Source organism: Macrobrachium rosenbergii, unplaced genomic scaffold (assembly GCF_040412425.1).
Source record: "Macrobrachium rosenbergii isolate ZJJX-2024 unplaced genomic scaffold, ASM4041242v1 171, whole genome shotgun sequence".
Lineage (NCBI taxonomy): Eukaryota > Metazoa > Arthropoda > Malacostraca > Decapoda > Palaemonidae > Macrobrachium > Macrobrachium rosenbergii.
The window spans coordinates 2,048,438-2,070,937 of record NW_027100729.1 but is presented as its reverse complement, the minus strand read 5'-3'; the positions used below and the strand labels follow the sequence as shown (position 1 = coordinate 2,070,937).

General features: G+C 38.6%; 2 protein-coding genes across 2 annotated transcripts in view; both read right to left on the bottom strand.

Annotated features, from left to right (window-relative positions):
- Positions 1-22,500, bottom strand: part of LOC136838168 (uncharacterized) — an 864,161-nt gene that overhangs the window by 827,923 nt on the left and 13,738 nt on the right. The window lies entirely within an intron of this gene.
- LOC136838179 (uncharacterized) lies at positions 6,308-15,375 on the bottom strand. The gene is made up of 2 exons (XM_067103055.1): positions 15,352-15,375; positions 6,308-7,707 (listed from the first exon to the last, which is right to left on the bottom strand). The coding sequence occupies exon 2, from the start codon at positions 7,592-7,594 to the stop codon at positions 6,308-6,310; it is 1,287 nt and encodes a 428-aa protein (XP_066959156.1). The 5' UTR covers positions 7,595-7,707; positions 15,352-15,375.

The following is a 22,500-nucleotide window of genomic DNA, read 5'->3' as shown; positions in this document are numbered from 1 at the left end:
TTCTGAGAAGGAGTTGAACTTTTAATCTAGCATCTAATGGAGAGACATATAAGCAAAATAAAAAGAGTTAAATTAAACAACTGAATTCATAAAAAGTACACAACATATGAAATTGAATTGCATGTGTTTTCGTAAAAATGGACCTGATGTCAAATAACCATAATTGGGAAAATTTTTTTTCCAAAAGTTCTCTTCCCAAAATTCTGAAACCAAGACGTAATTTTGACAAAGGTATAGATTATTTTTTATATGAATCTTTATTTTACTAAACAGAGCACTTATTCTGATTCAGATTATTATTTTTCTTTAAATATGAATCTTTTATTTTACTAAATAGAAGTTTGATCTTACTTAGATTATTATTTTTCTTTAATCATGAATCTCTATTTTACTAAATAAGACTCAATATCTAAAATTTCTTCAGGTCTCGAACTGACACGAATGTACAAAGCCTCATTACTCTCTTGAACGTCTGTGGAAAGGTGCTTAGTGTGTCTACAGTGTTGTATTTATATGGACTCTGGTAACTTTGGTTACAAGCCACGTTCTTTCTTTCAAGGATTTCCTTTGGCTTAGGCTGCCACGTGGATATTGAGACCATCTCAGATATAAACTACAAAGGAAGACTTCTTAATTAGGTCGTTTGAATACAAAGCATATGATGGGCGTGGACTGCAAGTTCTCTCTCTCTCTCTCTCTCTCTCTCTCTCTCTCTCTCTCTCTCTCTCTCTCTCTCTCTCTCAGCTAAAACAGTAAATCTACAGGGAAATTTCCCTGTTATTACAATTTACATGTTCCTCGTTTTTGTCATCTTTTTTATTGAGTTTCTTTTAATTTTTTTTTTTTTACTGTCTTAGTTGAAGATTGTCCTTGTATCCACTCCGTCTGGTTTGTTATTGCTATTTGTTTTTCTCTGCCAGATGCTTAGAGAATCATTGTTTATAGAAATGACATTACTAACATTTTGGGATTTTCTGAAAATTTTTTATAAAGAAATGCGAGGTATAATAACAATAGCCTTTACAGCACTTTCTAACTCTGCTTTTAAATAAACCTTTTGTGCTCACTGTTGTATTTTAGTGTTCTATATTATAAGATAATGAACATGGACTGTTTTACTTGGATCCTGTGGGAGATTACAGTTAATTCTGTATAGTCTTTCAGATTCTTGAAAAATACATAAGGTTAAGGTAATATGGTTTACTCAGTTCAGTATGAATTATCCTGAACGTATCTATTTCAGTCGTATAGAATTAATTGCTTTTCTTCTCTCTCTCTTTTCTACATATATATATATATATATATATATATATATATATATATATATATATATATATATATATATATATATATGTATATATATATATATACTCTGCTATACACGCAGTTCTGCGGCTAGGATGTTCATCTTACCAGATAAAGAAGACATTAGGTTCAGTTTCCATTTTGCTTATGCTGGCATAATTGGTGAACAATGTACACAGTAGTCAGACAGAATCCCTGTTGACTATGGCCTTAATATTAATACAATTAAACATTTGAATAAAGTATTTATCTTAAATTATTTATCCACTCATTTGAAATCAACACTTTGACACATCAGAGAGAAAGAAACATTTCCTTTCCTTTCCTTTCAGTGACAGCAGTACAGCATAACAGAAGCACACAAAAGATGGAGCAGAGTGCTTCTTTCAGGACAGTTATGTGGGAAGAATGGAGACTAAGGGAGGAGGGAGGAGGGCCTAGAAAGTGTTAGGGAGGGGGATGGGAGAGGGGAGGTGTTGAAATGGAAGGGTATATAATGGTGTATTCAGTGACTTGTAATATGGAAGTCTTATTCTTCCTCCTCCTCCTCCTCCTCCTCCTCCTCCTCCTCCTCCTCCTCCTCCTCCTCCTCCCTTATTCAGCAGTGGGGGTATGAATGAGGCAGTGAATAATCTCTCATTTTTCCTGTGAGGCCACCCTTAGAGAGAGTGAGAGAGGTGCAGTGAAGGATAGACTAATACAGGTCTTAATATTGAACGTACTCTCTCTCTCTCTCTCTCTCTCTCTCTCTCTCTCTCTCTCTCTCTCTAAACAAAGAATAAAGACACTAAAGGAATAAAAGAGACTTGGGACAAAAGGCGCCATTTGCACTTTACCAAAAGATCTTCACAAGAAACAACAGCAATTGTTTTTCTTCTCTCCTTCTTCTTCTTATTATTCAATATCAGCATTCACAAGGACAAGTTAAGGACAAGAAACAGATAATGTTTGAATTCCTCTGCCCCTGCAGATCGTCCTCAGTTCTTCCACATCATCAATCGTTGTATCAGGATGCGGCCAAATAACCAATTCCCTCAAAGGCGGAAGAGTCAGCAGCTGGAGTAGAAGCTCCACGTCAAGATCTGAGGAAAGACAAAAATGGCAGGATATTAACACCTAAATAATTATAGTTTATTAAAACTATTATTGTATGATATAGTAGGGAAATCAAACGTTGATAAAAACACAACCATTTTATTGATCACCAGCTATTTGTACTGTTTGTGGATGTGTTACAAACACAACAATAGCTGCCAAAATATAATTGATTTGTTGAAAAATGAACTAGAATCACAAAGGATGTATATTAAATGTAGATATACAAGCAATATTTCCAAGTATGTAACCAAAGAATTTTTAAATTATAAGTTTTGATTTTGATTTGCATTATTTTGTAGCAAAATGTTGTCTAAGTTTATATTTATATTTTTGTATTACAAGAATTACTCAATGTAAATTATTGAAATGTAATTGTATTTTTATAATAAAAGATAAAAAAAAACACTTTACTTCCTCTCACTCACTCTTCCTCAACACTCACACACACATACATATATACCTACATACACACACACACACACAAGGGGGTTTTATATATATATATATATATATATATATATATATATATATATATATATATATATATATATATATATATATATATATAGTGAACAGAGAGAGAAACAGATGCCAAAGTAATGACATCACTTTATTTAAGATCTCTGATCAAGAGAAAGAGGCTATACAGTGACAATGCTACTTTCTTTCTTCTTCTTCTTCTTCTTCTTCTTCTTCTTCTTCTTCTTCTTCTTCAGAGTTGCTCTACATAAATAACTGAACGTTTAGGTTTAGGTCAAAGTCAATGTTTAGGTGTAGAAAAATTCTCGACTCTTGAGAAAATCAGAAATTGGTGGGTGGGGTGGGAGGTGGGAGGGGAGGGAGAGGGGGTGGGGATGGAATCGGCTATCACATTCTGATCACGTGTGTGACTTCATCAGATGCATTGCCATGGCGACGAAGGCAATGGAATTCAACTCTCTGTAAGTGCTTATCTCTCTCTCTCTCTCTCTCTCTCTCTCTCTCTCTCTCTCTATATATATATATATATATATATATATATATATATATATATATATATATATATATATATATATATATATATATATATATATATATATATATATATATATATATATATATATATATATATACATGCATATATATCTATATATAAATATATATACTGTATATACATAGATACTGATATGGATATATATACATATATATAGATATATTCCTGTGTATATATGTATAAACACTGACTGAGGAGAATCACAGTGCTATGATAATTGAGAGGAAATATATGTGAAAAACAGAAATAGCATAAAATGTAGTGAAGACTTTCAAAACTCTTATTATTCACCATTATTATATATATATAAAGTCTTCCTTTCCTGGCCTCTTCTTCTTCTCTTCTCCTCCTCCTGCTACTCTTGTTCTTCTTCTTTTCATTCTATTCATAATGGAAGAGGAGGAGGAGGAGGAAAGAAGGAGGGAAAGGAACAGGAACAGTTTCTTGAGTGACGGTTGACTTTAGATGGTACGGATACTCACCTCTCATGAACTGTATCACTAAATCAGTGGCTCCTCCTTCCACCCTGCTTGTGGGAGCCAAAGTCCTGTTCATGACCTGGGCAATGCGATCCTCAGGAGCATAAAACATGAAGTATCTTAATCTCAGTTCATCTGCTGAAGAGGTCAAAGAGAGAAAGGGGGATGAAGGCTCTCTAACTCTTCGTATCCATCCTCCCTAACGTCCAATCTGTGGGATGAAACAAATGAGAGGAATTTTTGAGATGTTATTAATATTGTCATCTACAACAACAGAAAATAATAATAATAATGATAATGACTGACTATAATGAAAAAAACAGTATAACGAAACTGTTGCTGTTTTGATTGTTATATTACAACATATATATATATATATATATATATATATATATATATATATATATATATATATATATATATATATATATATATATATATATATATATATAATAAAATACACTATAAGATACGTATAGTGAGACAGGAAAAACACACACATGCCGATGAATTAACATAACTCTTTAAAATCTCTTAAAAAGAAAACAAGCATTTCACTGCCATTTCTTCTTCTTCTTCTTCTTCTTCTTCTTCTCCTTCTTCTTCTTCCTCAGAGTTGCTCTACAAACGACTCATGAGGAGGAGGAGGGAGGAGGAGGAGGAGGTCATTACCAAAGAAGAAGAAGAAACAGAGAATAACTCAAAAGCTAAATGTAATTTGAGTTATGGCTGAAGGTTTCAGTACTTTAAGGAAGTAAGGTTGAAGGAGAAGTTCCTACTTACGTAAATAATCCACTGGATACAAAACCTCCTCCTGTCCTCGTGAGCTGTTTGAATTCACTTAGATCCATCCGGATATAAATCATCTTCCTCGACCAAGAGACGCAGACCCCAGAGTTTTGTTGAGTGCTGAAAAATTTTTGATACTTCTGAATGTCAGAAATTTCAGTACAATCTCTCTGGGCCTCAATCTAGGCAGTAAGAACGGAAGGACATAAAGACTCTTGGGTTCTTTGAATGTTACGCTGTTCCTCAGAAAAAGTCCTCTTCTTCATCTCTAACACAAGTAATTCCAGAACATATGGGTCCAGTCTGGTTTCAAATAATATATCCGAAAGGATATCTTGTGTACAGTCATTATCATCATCACCATCATCATTATCATCATCACCATTATCACCATCATCATCGTCATCATCACCATCATCATTATCATCATCACCAGCATCATCATTATCATCATTATCACCATCATCATCACCATTATCATCAGTATCACCATCATCATTATCATCATCAGCATTATCATTATCACCATCATCATTATCAGCATTATCATTATCACCATCATCATTATCATCATCACCATCATTATCATCACCATCATCATTATCATTATCATTATCATCATCAGCATCACCATTATCACCATCACCATTATCATCATCAGCATTATCATTATCACCATCATCATTATCATCATCAGCATTATCATTATCACCATCATCATTATCATCATCACCATCATTATCATCACCATCATTATCATCACCATCATCATTATCACCATCATCCTTATCATCATCATCCTTATCATCATCATCCTTATCATCATCATCATCATCACCATCATAAGAGAGGCAGCATGATACATAGAGTTCAATTAATTCACATATTCTATCATAAAGCACCTCTCTCTCAGTACTGTAAAGGATTCCTGTTATGAAGGCGAGGACTCCTCTGAATTTCCTAAATAACTGTTTTAGATCTCTTCCGTCCCATAATCCTTTTGCCTGCAGCAAATCTCGAATGAAGTTTCCTCCTCCTTGCGGCCTCCTTCCAATCGATGTGATGATGTCATCACAGATGCTGCCTGCAGCTGCAAACTCCTGCTCACTTCTGTGTCTGTGGCAGTATACCTTTACAATCTCCTGTTGCTTCTTTGTGTTCTTTATGGAGAAATAGGATGACATGATGGCTTCAAAGTTTTGAAGTAGCTCTGGAGAATTAATCTCCCTTTTGAAGCTTCTTACATCTGCCTCAGACCATTCGTATTTTTCCTCAATGCAATACTCCAGAGACCGTTTTCTGTACAGAGCATCAAATTCCTCCAGTGATTTTTCAGAGATTCCTGTCTTGTCGGAGATTCTCTCGATCTTGTGCTTTCTCAGCTGTAAGTAGACTGATGAATTGGTGCTCATTTCATCCCTTAATTCTGGACACTCAATGTAAAGGAGAATGAACAGGTTAAAATACAGTGGGGTTTGCAGGATGTCTCTAGTGCCAGTTTCCATTTTTGCTATTTTCTGAAGCAGTTCTTTCTTCATTTGCTCCTGTTGGGTGACGTCATCATCTTTCATCAGGTGGCCAATGAGCTTTTCTGCAAGCAATTTCATATCCTTTTCTGAAGACCTGAAACTTTGAGGTTGATTCTGGAACGTTTTCCTTTGTTCACAATGTTTGTTAGTTCCTCTGTATTCCCTGGACGTGTTGTGACAACAAACTTCATCTTATTTGAATTAAGTGCTAATATATCTGCGAAAAGTTTTCTTGAATTGATGTTGTACTCATCATAGCCATCACACAAGACCAAACACTTTGAACCTAGAACTACCGATTTGACAAGATCAAAAGGAAATCGAGCAACAGTTTCTGGAATCAAGCTCTTAAGGTAGTCATCAAAGTTGTCATGGTCATAATTCCTGAAGTGCATATTAAGTAATAATGGGAAGTAAGAGAGTTCTGGCATATCTGTTGTCTTCTTGCACCATCCTTCAGCATAGGAACAAAGAATTGTGGTCTTTCCAGAACCTGCATCACCGGATAAAATCACAACTTCAGGGTCTTTTCCCATTTTGTCTTTGTTGAGGATTTCTTTTTGATTTATACTTTTATTGCCATGGGGACCTTTATTTAACTCCTGATCATCCACCACTTGTAAAGAGACCATGATGTTACCAGGATCTGTAATACCATACTGAGCAAGCCAGTCGTAGGGCGAAATCTGACAGAGGCGTTTATGAAGAGACTGGAGTTCTGCTTCAGAGGATTCTTGTATCATGTCAAAAAGCTCACTCCCAAACTCTTTTAGTTCTTCTTCCAGCCTTTGTACATCCTGAGGGTTTGAGGAATCATATTTCTCACGGATCTTTTCTTGGAGCTTTGGAACAGCATTTTGGATCTCTGCTTTAAGCAGATCAATGTCAGCACTGTGTTTTGGAAAGAGAGACTTTGTTTTCTCAAGCGTTTCCTTGAGTGTTGCTTGAAAGTCTCTGAGTATACTTTCCAAATCAGTGTCTGACATATAAGTGACTTCATAGCTAACAATTTTGCTCTCATCTTTGATTTTTTTCACTAATCCTCTGGTTTCGTCACCAGGGTCATTCACTCCCTTCTCCCAAAGAGCTTGGCAGATTTTGTACATCACTGTGATGTCCAGATCTTCTGGAGGCTTATCTGTAAGATTTTGGATTTCCTGGGGGTTGAAAGGACTTTTTTTCCCTTTTAGTGGAATTTGGCTGTCTTCGAGAATCTCTCGGATTCTCTTGTTTTGTCCTTCAAGGAAGCATAGGTTGTATATTTTATAAACCACTTCCTTCCCCCAGTGCCTCACAAAATGGTAGTGCCTCATAGATTTAAGAGTATCTGGAGAATAAATTGATCCTGAGGAGGAAGCCATGTTTCCTCAATAACACTGGGAGGCCAATGGACAGAGAGAGAGAGAGATAGAGTCTATACTTGTGCGCCTTTCCTTGTTTCCTCTTGCAAAAGACTTCAAGAAGAAGAGACAACCTAAGGAGGAGAAAAGAATAACAGCAGTTAAGACCAGGAAGTAGAACAAGAGAAACATCAGTAATGATGATAACGAGAGAAGCATTGTTAATATCAGCTTTGACTTGACTACTCATGATGAGATCAATTAGAGGAGGAGGAACCAGAGAGAATTTGAGGAATTGGAGGAAGGGAACAGATTGATGGATGGAGGAGACTGGAGAAAGGGAAGGAAGCAACATTTTGCTTAGGTTAGGTTGGGTTAAGGGCCTAGCCACAAATGCCCTGAATGCCCAAAGTCCGATATTGGTGCCATTTCTAATTTTGGCCCACTTTATCACCCAAAACACCTTTCGGCCTCTAGAACGACCACCTAGGGCCACCCAAATCCAGTTGGCCATTCCTTGGCCGTCTGCCAGCCGTAGAGGGTATATATACTTGGAGTGGCGATCTCTATACCAGTACTACGTAGTTCTTGGGCGGTCTTCGCCCACCAGGGTGGTGCTGCAGAGCCTTGTGGCGGCCATCTTGAAAGGTCTGGTAACCCGCAAATTGAACAGGGCTCAGTGCAGTTATGAATCTTTTTTCTTGTTACTGTTTAATGGGTAAGTGGTTAGCGAATGTTTAGGGTTTAGTGAGGAAGTGTTGAGTGAATGTTTATGAGTAAGTGTTTAGTGTATGTTCAGTTTAGGGTTTAGTGAATGTTTTGTGAATGTTAGTGAATGTTTAGTGTGTAAGTATTCAGTGAAAGCTTAGTGAGTCTTTAGGGTTTAGTGAATGTTTAGTGCATAAGTATTCAGTGAATGTTTAGTAAGTCTTTAGGATTTAGTGAATGTTTTGTGAATGTTAGTGAATGTTTAGTGTGTAAGTATTCAGTGAATGTTTAGTGAGTCTTTAGGGTTTAGTGAATGTTAGTGAATGTTTAGTGGGTAAGTATTCAGTGAATGTTTAGTGAGTGTTTAGTGATTGTCTTGTGAATGTTAGTGTTTACTGAATGATTAGTGTCTAAGTATTCAGTGAATGTTTAGTGAGTGTTTAGGGTTTAGTGAATGTTTAGTGAGTGTTTAGGGTTTAGCAAATGTTTTGTGAATGGTAGGGTTTAATGAATGTTTAGTGTGTAAGATTCGGTGAATGTTTAGTGAGTATTTAGTGAATGTCTTGTGACTGTCAGTGTTTAGTGAATGCTTAGTATGTGAGTGTTTAATGAGTGATTAGTAAATGTTCATTGGCTGTTTAGTGTTTAATGAGTGTTTAGGGTTTAGTGAGTGTTTAGTGTATACTGAGTGCCTAGTGAATGTTTAGTTTGTGTTTAGTGTATAGTGAGTACTTAGTGAATGTTTAGTGTATAGTGAGTGCTTAGCAAATGCTTAGTGAGTGTTTAGTGTATAGTGAGTACTTAGTAAGTGGTTAGTGTATAGTTAGTGCTTAGTGAGTGCTTAGTTAGTGTTTAGTGTTTAATGAATGTTTAGAATTAAGTGAATGTGTACTATTTGGAGTACAGTGAGTATTTATGAGCGTTTAGTGTATAGTGAGTGTTTAGTGCTTTATGAGCATTTAGTGTATAGTGAGTGTTTAGTGCTTACTGAGCGTTTAGTGTATAGTGAGTGTTTAGTGCTTTATGAGAGTTTAGTTTACAGTGAGTGCCTAGTGAGTGTTGAGTATTCAGTGAGTGTTTAGTGTTATTGAGTGTGAGTATGCAGTAAGTGTGAGTGTTTAGTGAGTGTGAGTGTCTAGTAAGTGTGAGTGTTTGTGAATGTAGGTGTTTTGTGATTGTTAGTGTTTAGTGTTTAGTGACTGTACAATACTCTTTAGTTAGTGTTTAGGGACTGTATGTAAAGAAAGTCCTGTAATTTACAGGGACAATTTATGCTAGACACTGCTTAGATCAAGGGCAGATGCTTAGGCCTTGACCACAATGGCTGGAGTGCTTAGACCAACCTCTTTTTGCAAGGTCATTTTTCTCTGTGTAATTGGGTCAAATAATAATAATGATAATAATAATAGGTTCTGTTGAATATTATTGCTGCTTCAGCTGCATTTATTTTGTAGAAGACTTTTTCTATTTTCCTTATTGCGGACTTCTCTTCAGTGGAGGTGCGTGCTAACAGCTCGCCTATATTTGTCATTTCATGGGGAAAAGTCAAAATCTGGATTCTGCTTCTTTATATATTCTATACAGTTGGTTCTATACAATTGTTGCCACGCGCGTTTCGACAGACTCTTCTGTCATTCTCCAGCGGGAGCTAGTAGAGGACTGGCAGATTGCATAGGTCCTTCTGAATTTATACACGGGCTTCAGCGGGGGTCATGGATGGCGAATTCTGATTGGTTGCAGTCAGCGAACTTCAAGCCAAATTTCTGCGGTGAAGCTCGATCCTGACAGATCTTCGCAACCTGGGAATGTCATTCATTCCAGCGTTCCCATTGGCCTGCCGTTGCATGATGTCATGCCGGCTGACATCATCGGTAGTTTGGCTGCTATTGGGCTGTGGATGAATGATGTCATTATCTACTCTTTCTGTCGTAGTCGGGGATTGTCTCGAAGGGCGTCTCGCTCATCAGGGCATCTCCATTCTCAGGGTTGTCGTTTTCAGGTATTCGTTGGATTTGGCGGGTGTTCTACTAGCTCCGCTGAGAATGACAGAAGAGTCTGTCGAAACAGCGTCGCGGCAACAATTGTATAGAACCAACTGTATAGAATATATAAAGAAGCAGAATCCAGATTTTGACTTTTCCCCATGAAATGACAAATATAGGCGAGCTGTTAGCACGCACCTCCACTGAAGAGAAGTCCACAATAAGGAAAATAGAAAAAGTCTTCTACAAAATAAATGCAGCTGAAGCAGCAATAATATTCAATAGAACCTGTTTAAAAGAGGGTCTGCTGCCAATTATAATAATAATAATAATAATAATAATAATAATAATAATAATAAAAATAAGATAATAATGAAATAATAAAAAGATAAAAACGATAATATAGTAAGAATAATGATAATTATGAGCTTGACCGAGACCTCCCAATATGGCGCGCCTGAGGTCACGCGGCTCGGCGGGAGGTCATCGCCACTCCTCCATGTTGTTGGCGCTCTATCTGTCTATCTATCTATCTATTTATCTATCTATGCTGCCAACACCCCATTTCCCCCCCACCACAAATACTCGCCCCCCCACCCCAAGTCCACCACCCGCCTGTTTTTGGCCCATATTTCCCTTTTCCACCAATCACAGGCCTCCAAGCCCTTGGTCACCACCCAGCCACCATGCCCCGTAGTAATGACTCCAAACCTGGATAATAGGGTAGGTTTCAAACCTGTACCCTCCTTCTCCTTCCCATTCTACCATCCCCCTTCCCCCTTCCCTTACCAAATCCCCCTTCCCTTTGTAGCTTGTATAGTAACCACTTGACATATCTGGACGAAATTTAGTACGTGGCCATTGCTTGACCCAACATAGCTAATATGGGTAGGTTTCAAACCCTTACCCTTCCCCATCCCCCATCCCTCTTCCCATTCCCCATCCTCCAACTCCCCCTTCCCCATTCCCCACCCTCCATCCCCCCTTCCCCATTCCCTTTGTAACTTTTGTGGTAGCTGCTTGGCCGACCTAGACAAAATTTGGCATGTGGCCATCATTGGACCCAACTTATATAATAGGGTAGGTTTCAAACCTGTACCCCTTCCCTTACCATTCCCCTCCCCTTTCCCTTTCCCTTCCCCCTTCCCTTTGTAACTTATGCAGTAAATGCTTGACAGATCTAGACAAAATTTTTCACATGGCCATCATTTGACCCAACATAGATAATAGGGCAAGTTTCAAACTCGCCCCCACTTCCCCTTCCCTTTGTAACTTATGTGGTAACTGGGCAACCAACCTAGACAAAATTAAGCAAGTGGCCATCTTTTGACCCAACTTGGATAATAGGAAAGGTTTCAAAATAGTAACTGCCTTCCTTTCCCCATTCCCCAACCCCATTCCCCATTTCCTTTGTAATTTATGTGACAACCGCCTGGTTGATCTAGATAAAATTTGGAATGTGGCCACCATTTGACCAAATTAGATGATGGGGTAGATTTCAAACCAATACCCCATTCCCCTTTAAGTTCCCCTTTCCCTTCCCCGTCCCCTCTCCCCTTCAACTTCCCCCATCCATCTTCCCCATTCCCTTTGTAACAGGTGGTAAATGTTTCACCAATCTAAACAAAATTTAGCATGTGGCCATCATTTGACTCAACTTAGAAAATAGGGTAGGTTTCAAACCAATACCCCCTTTCCCTTCCCCTTCCCCGTCCCCTTCCCCTTTCCCTTTCCCCATACCCCTTACACCTTCCCTTTCCTCTTAATTAACCCCTTCTCCCTTCCTTTTGTAACATATGGGGTAACCACTTGACCGATCTAGACAAAATTTACCATGCCGGCGTCATTTTACCCAACTTAGATAATTTGGTACGGTTCAAGTCCGAACCCACTTCCCCTTCCCCCTTAACCATCCACCACTCCCTTTCCCAGCCCCCTTAACCCTTTCCTTTGTAACTTATGTGTAAACCGCTTGACCGATCTAGACAAAATTGGCATGTGGCCATCATGACCCAATTTAGATAATAGGGTAGGTTTCAAACACCTAACCCCTTCCCATACTTCTTTCCTCATTCCCCTTCCCCCTTTCCTTTGTAACCTACCCTATTTAGATAATAGGGTATGTTTCAAACACATACCCCCTTCCCATACTTCTTTCCTCATTCCCCTTCCCCCCTTTCCTTTGTAACTCATGTGGTAACTGCTTGACGGAACTAGACAAAATTAAGCAAGTAGCCATCTTTTGACCCAACTTAGTTAATAGGGTAGGTTTCACAACTGTCCCTGTTTCTCCTTCCATTTGTAACTTACTTGGTAACCTCTTGACCTATCTAGACAAAATTTTCATTGTCGCGATCATTTCACCCAGTTTAGATAATATGGTTTGTTTCAGACCCTTCCAACTTCCCCTTCCCCCTTCCCCCATCCACCTTTCCCCTTCCCTTTGCAACTTATATGGTAACCACTTGACCAATCTAGACAAAATTTGGCATGTGGCCTTCATTTCACCCAACTTAGATAATAGGGTAGGTTTTCACCCCATTCCCCTTCTCCTCCCCCTCTTCCACCATCCACCTTTCCCCTTCCCTCTGCGACTTATATGGTAACCGCTGGACCGATTTAAACAAAATTTGGCATGTGGCCTTCATTTCACCCAACTTAGATAATAGAGTAGGTTTCAAACCATTACCCCCTTCCACTTCCCCGTCCCCCTTCCCTTCCCCTTCCCCATTCACCTTTCCCCTTCCCTTTGTGGCTTATATGGTAACTGCTTGACCAATCTAGACAAAATTTGGCATGTGGCCTTCATTTCACCCAACTTAGATAGTAGGGTAGGTTTCAAACCCTTACCCACTTCCCCTTCCCCCTTCCCCATCTACCTTTCCCCATCCACCTTTCCCCTTCCCTTTGTGACCTATATGGTACCTGCTTGACTGATCTAGACAAATTTTGACAGATCGCCATCGTTTGACCCAACTTAGATAATAGAGTAGTTTCAAACCCATACCCATTCCCCTTCCCTTTCCCCTTCCCCATCCACCTTTCCCCTTCCCTTTGTGACTAATATGGTAACTGCTCGACTCATCTAGACAAAATTGGGTATGTGACCATCATTTGACCCAACTTAGATAATAGGATGGGGTGAAATGAATGAAAGCTCTCTCTCTCTCTCTCTCTCTCTCTCTCTCTCTCTCTCTCTCTCTCTCTGTGTGTGTGTGTGTGTGTGTGTGTGGGGATGTGTGTGTGTGTGTTGGAAAGAAGGAATGGAAAAAGTTACTCATTCAAATAGTGGAGAGGGAAATCATTTTTGGGGATGGGGATGGAATGAAGGAAGCTCTCTCTCTCTCATTTTGGGGATGGGGATGGAATCTCTCTCTCTCTCTCTCTCTCTCTCTCTCTCTCTCTCTCTCTCTCTCTCTCTCTCTCTCTGTTGGAAAGAAGGAATGGAAAAAGTTACTCATTCAAATAGTGGAGAGGGAAATCATTTTTGGGGATGGGGATGGAATGAAGGAAGCTTCTCTCTCTCTCTCTCTCTCTCTCTCTCTCTCTCTCTCTCTCTCTCTCTCTCTCTCTGTTGGAAAGAAGGAATGGAAAAAGTTACTCATTCAAATAGTGGAGAGGGAAATCATTTTTGGGGATGGGGATGGAATGGAAGCTTATCATTCAAATAGTGAGAGGAAACTCTCTCTCTCTCTCTCTCTCTCTCTCTCTCTCTCTCTCTCTCTCTCTCTCTCTCTCTCTCTCTCTCTCTCTCTCTCTCTCTCTCTCTCTCTCTCTCTCTCTCTCTCTCTCTCTGTTGGAAAGAAGGAATGGAAAAAGTTACTCATTCAAATAGTGGAGAGGGAAATCATTTTTGGGGATGGGGATGGAATGAAGGAAGCTTATCTCTCTCTCTCTCTCTCTCTCTCTCTCTCTCTCTCTCTCTCTCTCTCTCTCTCTCTCTCTCTCTCTCTGTTGGAAAGAAGGAATGGAAAAAGTTACTCATTCAAATAGTGGAGAGGGAAATCATTTTTGGGGGTGGGGATGGAATGAAGGAAGCTTATCTCTCTCTCTCTCTCTCTCTCTCTCTCTGTTGGAAAGAAGGAATGGAAAAAGTTACTCATTCAAATAGTGGAGAGGGAAATCATTTTTTGGGGTGGAGATGGAATAAAGGAAGCTTATCTCTCTCTCTCTCTCTCTCTCTCTCTCTCTCTCTCTCTCTCTCTCTCTCTCTCTCTCTCTCTCTCTCTCTGTTGGAAAGAAGGAATGGAAAAAGTTACTCATTCAAATAGTGGAGAGGGAAATCATTTTGGGGTGGGAGATGGAATAAAGTGGAGAGGGCTGGGGATATCTCTCTCTCTCTCTCTCTCTCTCTCTCTCTCTCTCTCTCTCTCTCTCTCTCTCTCTCTCTCTCTCTCTCTCTCTCTTTGGTGTAGAGATGGAAAGTAAAACGTTACTCAGTCAAACACCTGGGAGAGAAACCAGTTTTGGGAGTGGGGTGGAAATTCAAAAAGAGAGAGACATGAAGAAGCAGTGATACTTCCTACATTCCACCCCACCCCAAAAAACTGATTTCCCTTCCCACTGTTTGAATGAATCTCTTTTTTTCTTTCCTTCTTTCCAACAAAGAGAGAGAGAGAGAGAGAGAGAGAGAGAGAGAGAGAGAGAGAGAGAAGAGAGAGAGAGAGAGATCGCATGAGTTCTACAAAAAATACTGTCTATTTCTTATATAAATGATGCAGGTATAGAGACAGAGGACGTGAATTCTACAGAAAATGTCATCTATTCAGTGCATGCACGAAATAGTGGGACACACAGAGAGAGAGAGAGAGAGAGAGAGAGAGAGAGAGAGAGAGAGAATGTCACGAATTTTTCATAAAATATGTTCATTTTTTCTAATAATATATTGCAAATAGATAAAAAAATTAGCCTATCTTGGAAAGTTGCTGAAATTTTAGTAAAATTCACAAAAAATTAGCCCCAATATTTTCTAATTATAAATATGACTTGTTTACCAGTAAATTACCTAAAATATTTATATTTGGGAGAATTTGATTACGAGTGAATCATGATAAAAAGTGGGAAAACAAGAATAGTGTGACTTCTTACCTTGTGTCCAGCCAGTCTTCCCCTGAAAGAGAAAGAAAGAACCAAGTTGAAAAGGACGAGACACAGACTTTTGTGCAGACTAGTCCTCGTATGAGCATGCTTATAAAACAACACATGTCCTTGTACACTTGTAAATACACGTGTGTGTGTGTGTGTGTGTGTGTGTGTGTGTGTGTGTGTGTGTGAGAGAAAGAGAGAGAGTAAGAGAAAGAGAAAGAGAGGAGAGGGATTTTTATTAAAATACAGGAGTAAAAACTGAAAGATTCATGAGAAATAGTTCATACAGATGAGAAGAGGAGAGGGAGAATGTTACTGAGAAAAAGCAGAAACAAATGGAAGACAATCACACACACACAGAAAGATAATTTTACTGAAAAACAAGGAGAAAACTAAAAGTATCAAGACAAGTAATGCATATTATTATTATTATTATTATTATTATTATTATTATTATTATTATTCAGAGGATGAAACCTTTTCATATGGAACAAGCCCACAGAATCCATTGACTTGAAATTCGTCTTCCAAAGAATCTTAAGGTGGTCATTAGGAAGAAGCAAAGAGAGGTAAAGGGAGATACAAAAGGAAGAGATCCCACTCATTGAAAAAGAAATTAATAAATAGATAAAATGTATTAAAATTCAAAGAGAACAGTATTAGGGTAGTAATGTATTGCATCTTTGCTTAAACTTCTGAGGTTCCAATTGCGTGACATCCTCTGGGAGGCTGTTCCACAGTCAAACGGTGTATGGAGCTGAGAAGTTTGACATTTACTGCATAATGGTGCTGCTGTTCAGCGAATTAGGTTACCCTCGGCTGGTAAAGGCGATCAGGGTAATTGTGAATGTGAAAGATCTCTGTTGAAATAGAACTTATGAAAGTTATAGCTGCTAATATTAGGAAACAGAAACCTACCATCATGAACCACTCTATCTGAAAGAGATTAATCTCTGGCAGAAGCAGACATCCACACCTGAGAACAGTATTCTAGTACACAGTACAAATGACCTAAAACAGGTTGCATTGATTTTATCACTGTTAAAAATATATGAGGCCTTACGAACGATTCCAAACATTCGTGCGGCGTTTGATGAAACTTTCATTAGATGTTTCTCAAAAGTTAGACGTGAGTCAAAGGTTACACTTAGAATAGTTAAAGCTTCAGACTCAGTTAGCAACGTTCCATGAACCTGAAGGGGAGGATGAGGTGGGAAATCTGTATGAGATCTGCTAATCAATAGTGTTTTCGTTTTACTGGAGTTCAGCCTCATACCCCACCGACTACACCATTCCCTGAGCTGGTCCATGTCCCAAATGAGGCTGAGAGCCGCTTCATTTCTCTGAGGTGGAGACTTTACTACACCTGCAAGCATTGCATCTTCAGCAAACTGAACAATCTTGCTTTCCAGGCCAACAACCATGTCACTTGTATACACTAAAAATAACAGTTGACCAAGAGCACTACCCTGTGGAACTCCAGGCACAATAGGTCTTGGTTCACTAAAGATCCCACCCACAGCAACTCGTTGCTGCTTATCTGTAAGGAAAATCTGAAGTAATCCTAAAATATATCCACCCACTCCAAGATTCTGAACTTTATAAGTAAGCGCCTTATGACTTACTAAATCGAATGCAGCACTAAAATCTATTTGAATTGCGCTGCACTCAGAACCCTTGATTTGTCAGGTTTAAGGAAGGGGGAGGTAGGCTTCTTCACTAATAAAATTTGTTTCAACTCTCAAAGAAGGCAGAGTGGTAGCCATTAACTGTGACTGGCATTCCTAACAAAAGAGGGTCAGTTAGAATGTGTAAATATCCTTTTTTTTATTTTTGTATGACTGGAGTTTTAAGGAGTTAATCTTGAAGTGTACAAGTTTGAATCAGGTCATTCAGGTCTAGGGTTTGTCAAACTATCCACCAAATGTTTGTCTGGGCAACTCAAGGTATTTTAGGATGATGGAGGTCGTCGCTTCTTTTATTTGATCTATTATGTAAGGACTGTTCAGATAGGGATCGATGGAGTGGCCTTATAAAAGACAAAGAAATTTGATATCTTATTGCGTTGCTCAATTTAAAGTTTTTGCCAGTTTTACTTTAAATTAGGGGTTCTGGAACATAGACCATCTCTCTCTCTCTCTCTCTCTCTCTCTCTCTCTCTCTCTCTCTCTCTCTCTCTCTCTCTCTCTCTCTCTCAAGATATTCACTAAACAATTTCCAGCTTTATAAATCAACTTAGCACGAAAAGAAGAAGTCCTTGGTGACAGGGAGATAAACAGAATGATGTACATTATAAAAGGTAAACCAAAATGTCGTGGCGGGTGACAAGAGGTCTGGTCAGAATGCTTCGTATTTGAATCTAAAAGTTTAGGACTTTTTCCCTTGTAGACACAGGTAAAAATCTCATCAGCTTATAGTAAAGCCGGGTAAGTTCTCTACTGGATGGCGCGAGACCAATCCCTCTTCCACCCACACTTTCACTTCTTTTTTTTTTCTTTTTCCCTCTTATTACAAATGGTTTACATCCTTAAATGTAAGTGCGACATTGCATTGAAGCAACCACGTATTTTAAAACAATGTTAAAATTCATAATGTCTTAAAGAATTGTTGTCTTTTTATTGTATTCATTCTTACATTTAACGCAATTATTTCATATCTTTGTAATACACATTTTTCATCTGTATATTTTTCTGCCTTATTGAAAAAGGGTAACGATAACTTACATAATAAGATCAAGTTTTTTTTTTAATACATATAAAAAGAAAAGCAGTTTAAGCATATAATGAATATTAAAAATTATATATTTTACAATCAATAAAATCCGTGGACATTCAATCGTCGTCGTCGTCGTCGTCATCGGATGCGCGTAATTCAATTACAAAAGACTCCATTAAGTGCTCCACATAATCATCTCCTTCAGAATCTTCCATCTGAAGTTTTTTCACATGCTTTATAGCATTAGCCCAGTTTTCTTTAGTGACCTTTTGAATGGCTTCTTGCAATAACGGTCTTAAATCCGCCATTTTAAAATTATTTCTCTGAGAGACAATTTTGACCTGCCCCAAATCAGTTCTATAGGGTTATATTGGCAGTGGTACGGAGGAAGCCTGACGACCCTGTGGCCATGTTCACGAGCCAGCTTATCAATGACATATTCTTTTTCTGTTCGTGCAGAATGAATCTTCACCAATTGCAGCAACTCACACTTCCGCATGTCGTCTGTCAAATCTGCCCCTTTCTTGATTAGCCATTCTTTTATTGCATTTTTTTTTTTATCAGCTGTCGTCGGTGGCTTGTCAGTAGCAACAGAATGGTAGGAGGCATTGTCCATGACGATGACTGATGAAGGAGGGATGTTCGGGAGTAGCTGGGATTTGAACCGATTTTCAAAGACGAAGCGATTCATTTGCATTTTAGCTGTTCTTTATATACGTTTGTGTGTATACTATACCCTATCGGTTCCTTCATGCCGATTTAAATCGTTGTCCCCCACGATGCCAAATGCCCTACCATTAAAAGTGTCCTACCATTATCTGTTACCCCTTTTAATTCGTGGGTCCGTTATTGTCTCCTGGGAGTCATATACTTCTGGGCGATCCCTATTGACTCGACTTTCCTCTGAAAAGCTCTCTATTCTTCCAAGCCTCTGTATTTCCATAGGCCTACTGAACGTCCACACTTAATTTATATATACTTAGTTTTGTGTTAATTTAACTATATATGTTTGCAAATTCCAAGCTCGCAGAAGCTCTCCCATTTGTTTATGTATATATATATATATATATATATATATATATATATATATATATATATATATATATATATATATGTGTGTGTGTGTGTGTGTGTGTGTGTGTGTGTGTGTGTGAGAATGTCTTTTACTGTATGCATATGAGAGAGAGCGAGCGGCATAAATATACATAAATTATACAAGTGGAAATAATCGGCAAAAATGAATCAGGAACCAATTATATTTACGTTGTATAACTTATGCTACCTTCATATATTACAACATGATTGGGAATATTTGATTTGGCATCGGTCTATATGCGCACACAAACACACACGCGCAAAGGATACTCAAGGTCACATTTAGAAGAAACGAAAGCAAAATCCGGGATAAATACGGAGCGAACACTCCCTCTGTGTGCTTAATCCGCCTTTACCGCTGAGATTTTAGGCTTAATTAAGGAGGTCAGTTTCCTTAAGGGTAAAATGACCAAAGGGATCTTAACTGCGAACGATATAGTCCGGGAAAACCGTCCTCTCACCCGCCACGACATTTTGGTTTACCTTATAGTGGAATTTGATTTGAGAAGATCAATTTAAAGTGAAGACAGAGAGTCAAAAGAAAGGCGTTTGTAAGGATTATCTATGAACTTATCACTACCAATAGCTCACAAAAAAATAGAATATCAGTTAGCTGAAGAAACCATTTATTATTTGAGGAAAATCGATTCCCAGATTTTGGGAAGAAGGTTATATCCAGGCCCAAGTTTTCCTATTTGACCTTTTCCTCTTAGAGAGGTTGGCTTCAGAGGGTGTTGAAGAGTCTTCCAGTTCTCACCAAGTCTTGATGGATGAAGGCGGTAGCCCTTGCCTATTCTGCTCTGGTTTGCAAACCACAACAGTTGACTAATGACCAGAATCCTTATTCACTGCTGTGAAGTAGGCACTATGATAATAAAAATAATAATGAGAATTAAAAGCCACTATGGTGTTAAAAATATTTATGTACAAAGTTGGATAACTTCTCTGGGCAGGAGTTTCCAGAGCACGTCAGTTTATATCTCCAAGAGTCATCGAGAAAGCTAAATGGGAGGTTGAAATGTGTCATAAAGAACTCCGCAGTCTTCTAGAGCTCTTAAGGATCTTCTCCAGTCCAATTTGTTAGAAGGTGCCAGGAGAAGAGCAGGTGAGGTAGCTCATGCTAGGGCTGTCTCGCACAGGTCTGCTTTAAATGACAAATTGAACAACTTGTTGCAAAATTCCAAATGGGATTATTCGTCTGACAAAGTGGTCAATTTACCCTCTGCTGTGTTTCATAAAGAGCAACTTGAAGTCTTAAATTTAGGTATGGGTTTTTGTGTAGGCACAACTGAGAATGACTTTCTGGATTCAATCTCTGGTAATAATTTCTTTATTTTTAATAACCCTATTTAAAGTTGAATTATTTAAAAGGGTTAGTGGTGGATAATGTAATTTCTGGAAATACAGATGTTTTGCCTAAAAGTCATAGAAGCCTTAGTTGCTTTGTCCAAGAACCAACAGATTAGGGTCTTGAAGGCGGATAAGGGGGCCGGCACGGTGGCGCTGGATACAGAGGACTACAGTATATAAGAAAGGTAAATTCTCTTCTAAGTGATGTACTAATACGTATGAAATTGTCTCCCCCTCCCACAGTCACTAAGCTTCAACAAGACTTTAATAGGTCTCTAAGGAAAATAGCAAAATCTATTCCTGATCCGCAGAAGAAGGCCACTGTTTTATCCAAGATTTCATCAAAAACCCGTCATTCCCATATTTCTACGGGAGTCCAGAAATACACAAACCTTGGTGTCCGATAAGACCCATTGTAGCAACTTGACCTGCAATACCCTTAAAGACTATTGAGCAGAATGGCTATAATAGCATCGATTCTAGGTGGTTTTGTTGGTAAAATCTCCAAGTCCCATTTGATCCACTCCTACGACTTTATGGAGAGGGTAAGGAACAACTTTGACACCGATTGCAGAATGGTCATCTTGGATGTCACAGTAGGTTTTGGATAACCTTAGAGAACAATTTTTAGGTGATCATTTACACATCCCATCCAATTAGAGCCTTTTTTGGCATAAGTAAGACTGTGAGCATGTACTAATTATTTTTATTTTAATAATGATGTTTGATATAAGCAATTGTTTGGTGTGTCCATGGGCTCAAAATTACCGCCCATTCTGTCCAATCTGTGCGTGGAGTTCGTGGAGAAAAGTCTTTTAGAACGTTGTGATCCGCACATTAAACCACTGGTCTGGGTCAGATTTGTTGATGGTATTTTTATTCCTTTTAAAGGGGACGACACACGGCTGCAACACTTGGTTGACCTTGCCAGTAGCAATGTTCCATTTGTTAAATTTACTGTTGAATTGGAGGAAGACAATAAACTTGCATTTTTGGATGTTTTGGTTATTAGAGATAACGTAAGTAATAGATTTAAATTTTCCGTGTTTTGTAAGAGGGGTACATTCATTTCTATTCTTTTCATTCGTTGAGAATAAAAACGAATAATTTTGTCAACTTCTGTCTTAGGGCCCTTCGTATTTGTGATGTGGAATTATTAAAACTTGACCTTCAACATATCTTGCATGTTTTTAAGGGTTTGAAGTATCCCGCTCACATTATAGAACAAGCTGTCTCCAAAGCAAAACGAATATATCACGGTACGAGTGCAGCAGGTAATCCTAATGTGGTCAAAAATAGTAAGCATTTCTCCATTGCTTATAATCCGAAATTGGAAAATACCCGTCATCTTGCAAATGCTTATCAAAAGAATGTTCAAATTGCCTTTGAATTTAAAAATACAGTTAGAAATAGGATAGTGTGTAATGATAATAATAGTAATATAATTAGGAAAACACGTGGCATTTACCAAATCCCCTGTGCCAATTGCCTTCAAAAATACTATGGAGAAAGTTGGGGGCAGGGTTTGGATGTAAGACTTTGTGAACATCGTAGGGCCTAAGAGTTCCATGCACCGAATAATGAATGCCCTGGTTTCTCATTCGTTCGCTCCAGGTCACAACATCAACTGGAATGGTGCCTCTGTCGTATACAGTATAAGAGTGGAGATGTTGTGTTCGTCGCTTAGTGGAAGGGGCTGCTATGAGAAGCGGGTGTGCTTTTGAAGGGAACAAAACCTTCACTGTTGAGCATAATTTTGTTCGTTCGCTGATTATTGGCCACTTTGTCGACGATTTTAAGCTTCATGTTTCTGGTGACTGTGAGACCCCTGATGCTGCTCCCGCCTCTCTTTTATTCCAGATGAATGATGTTGCTATAGCTGAGAGCCATGGCACCAATGGAGTCTCTGATGAGCTGGTATTGCCTATACGACCACTTCGCTGTTCCAATTCCAACCGTCTCGCCAACAGAAACAATCGAACAAGGGTTACC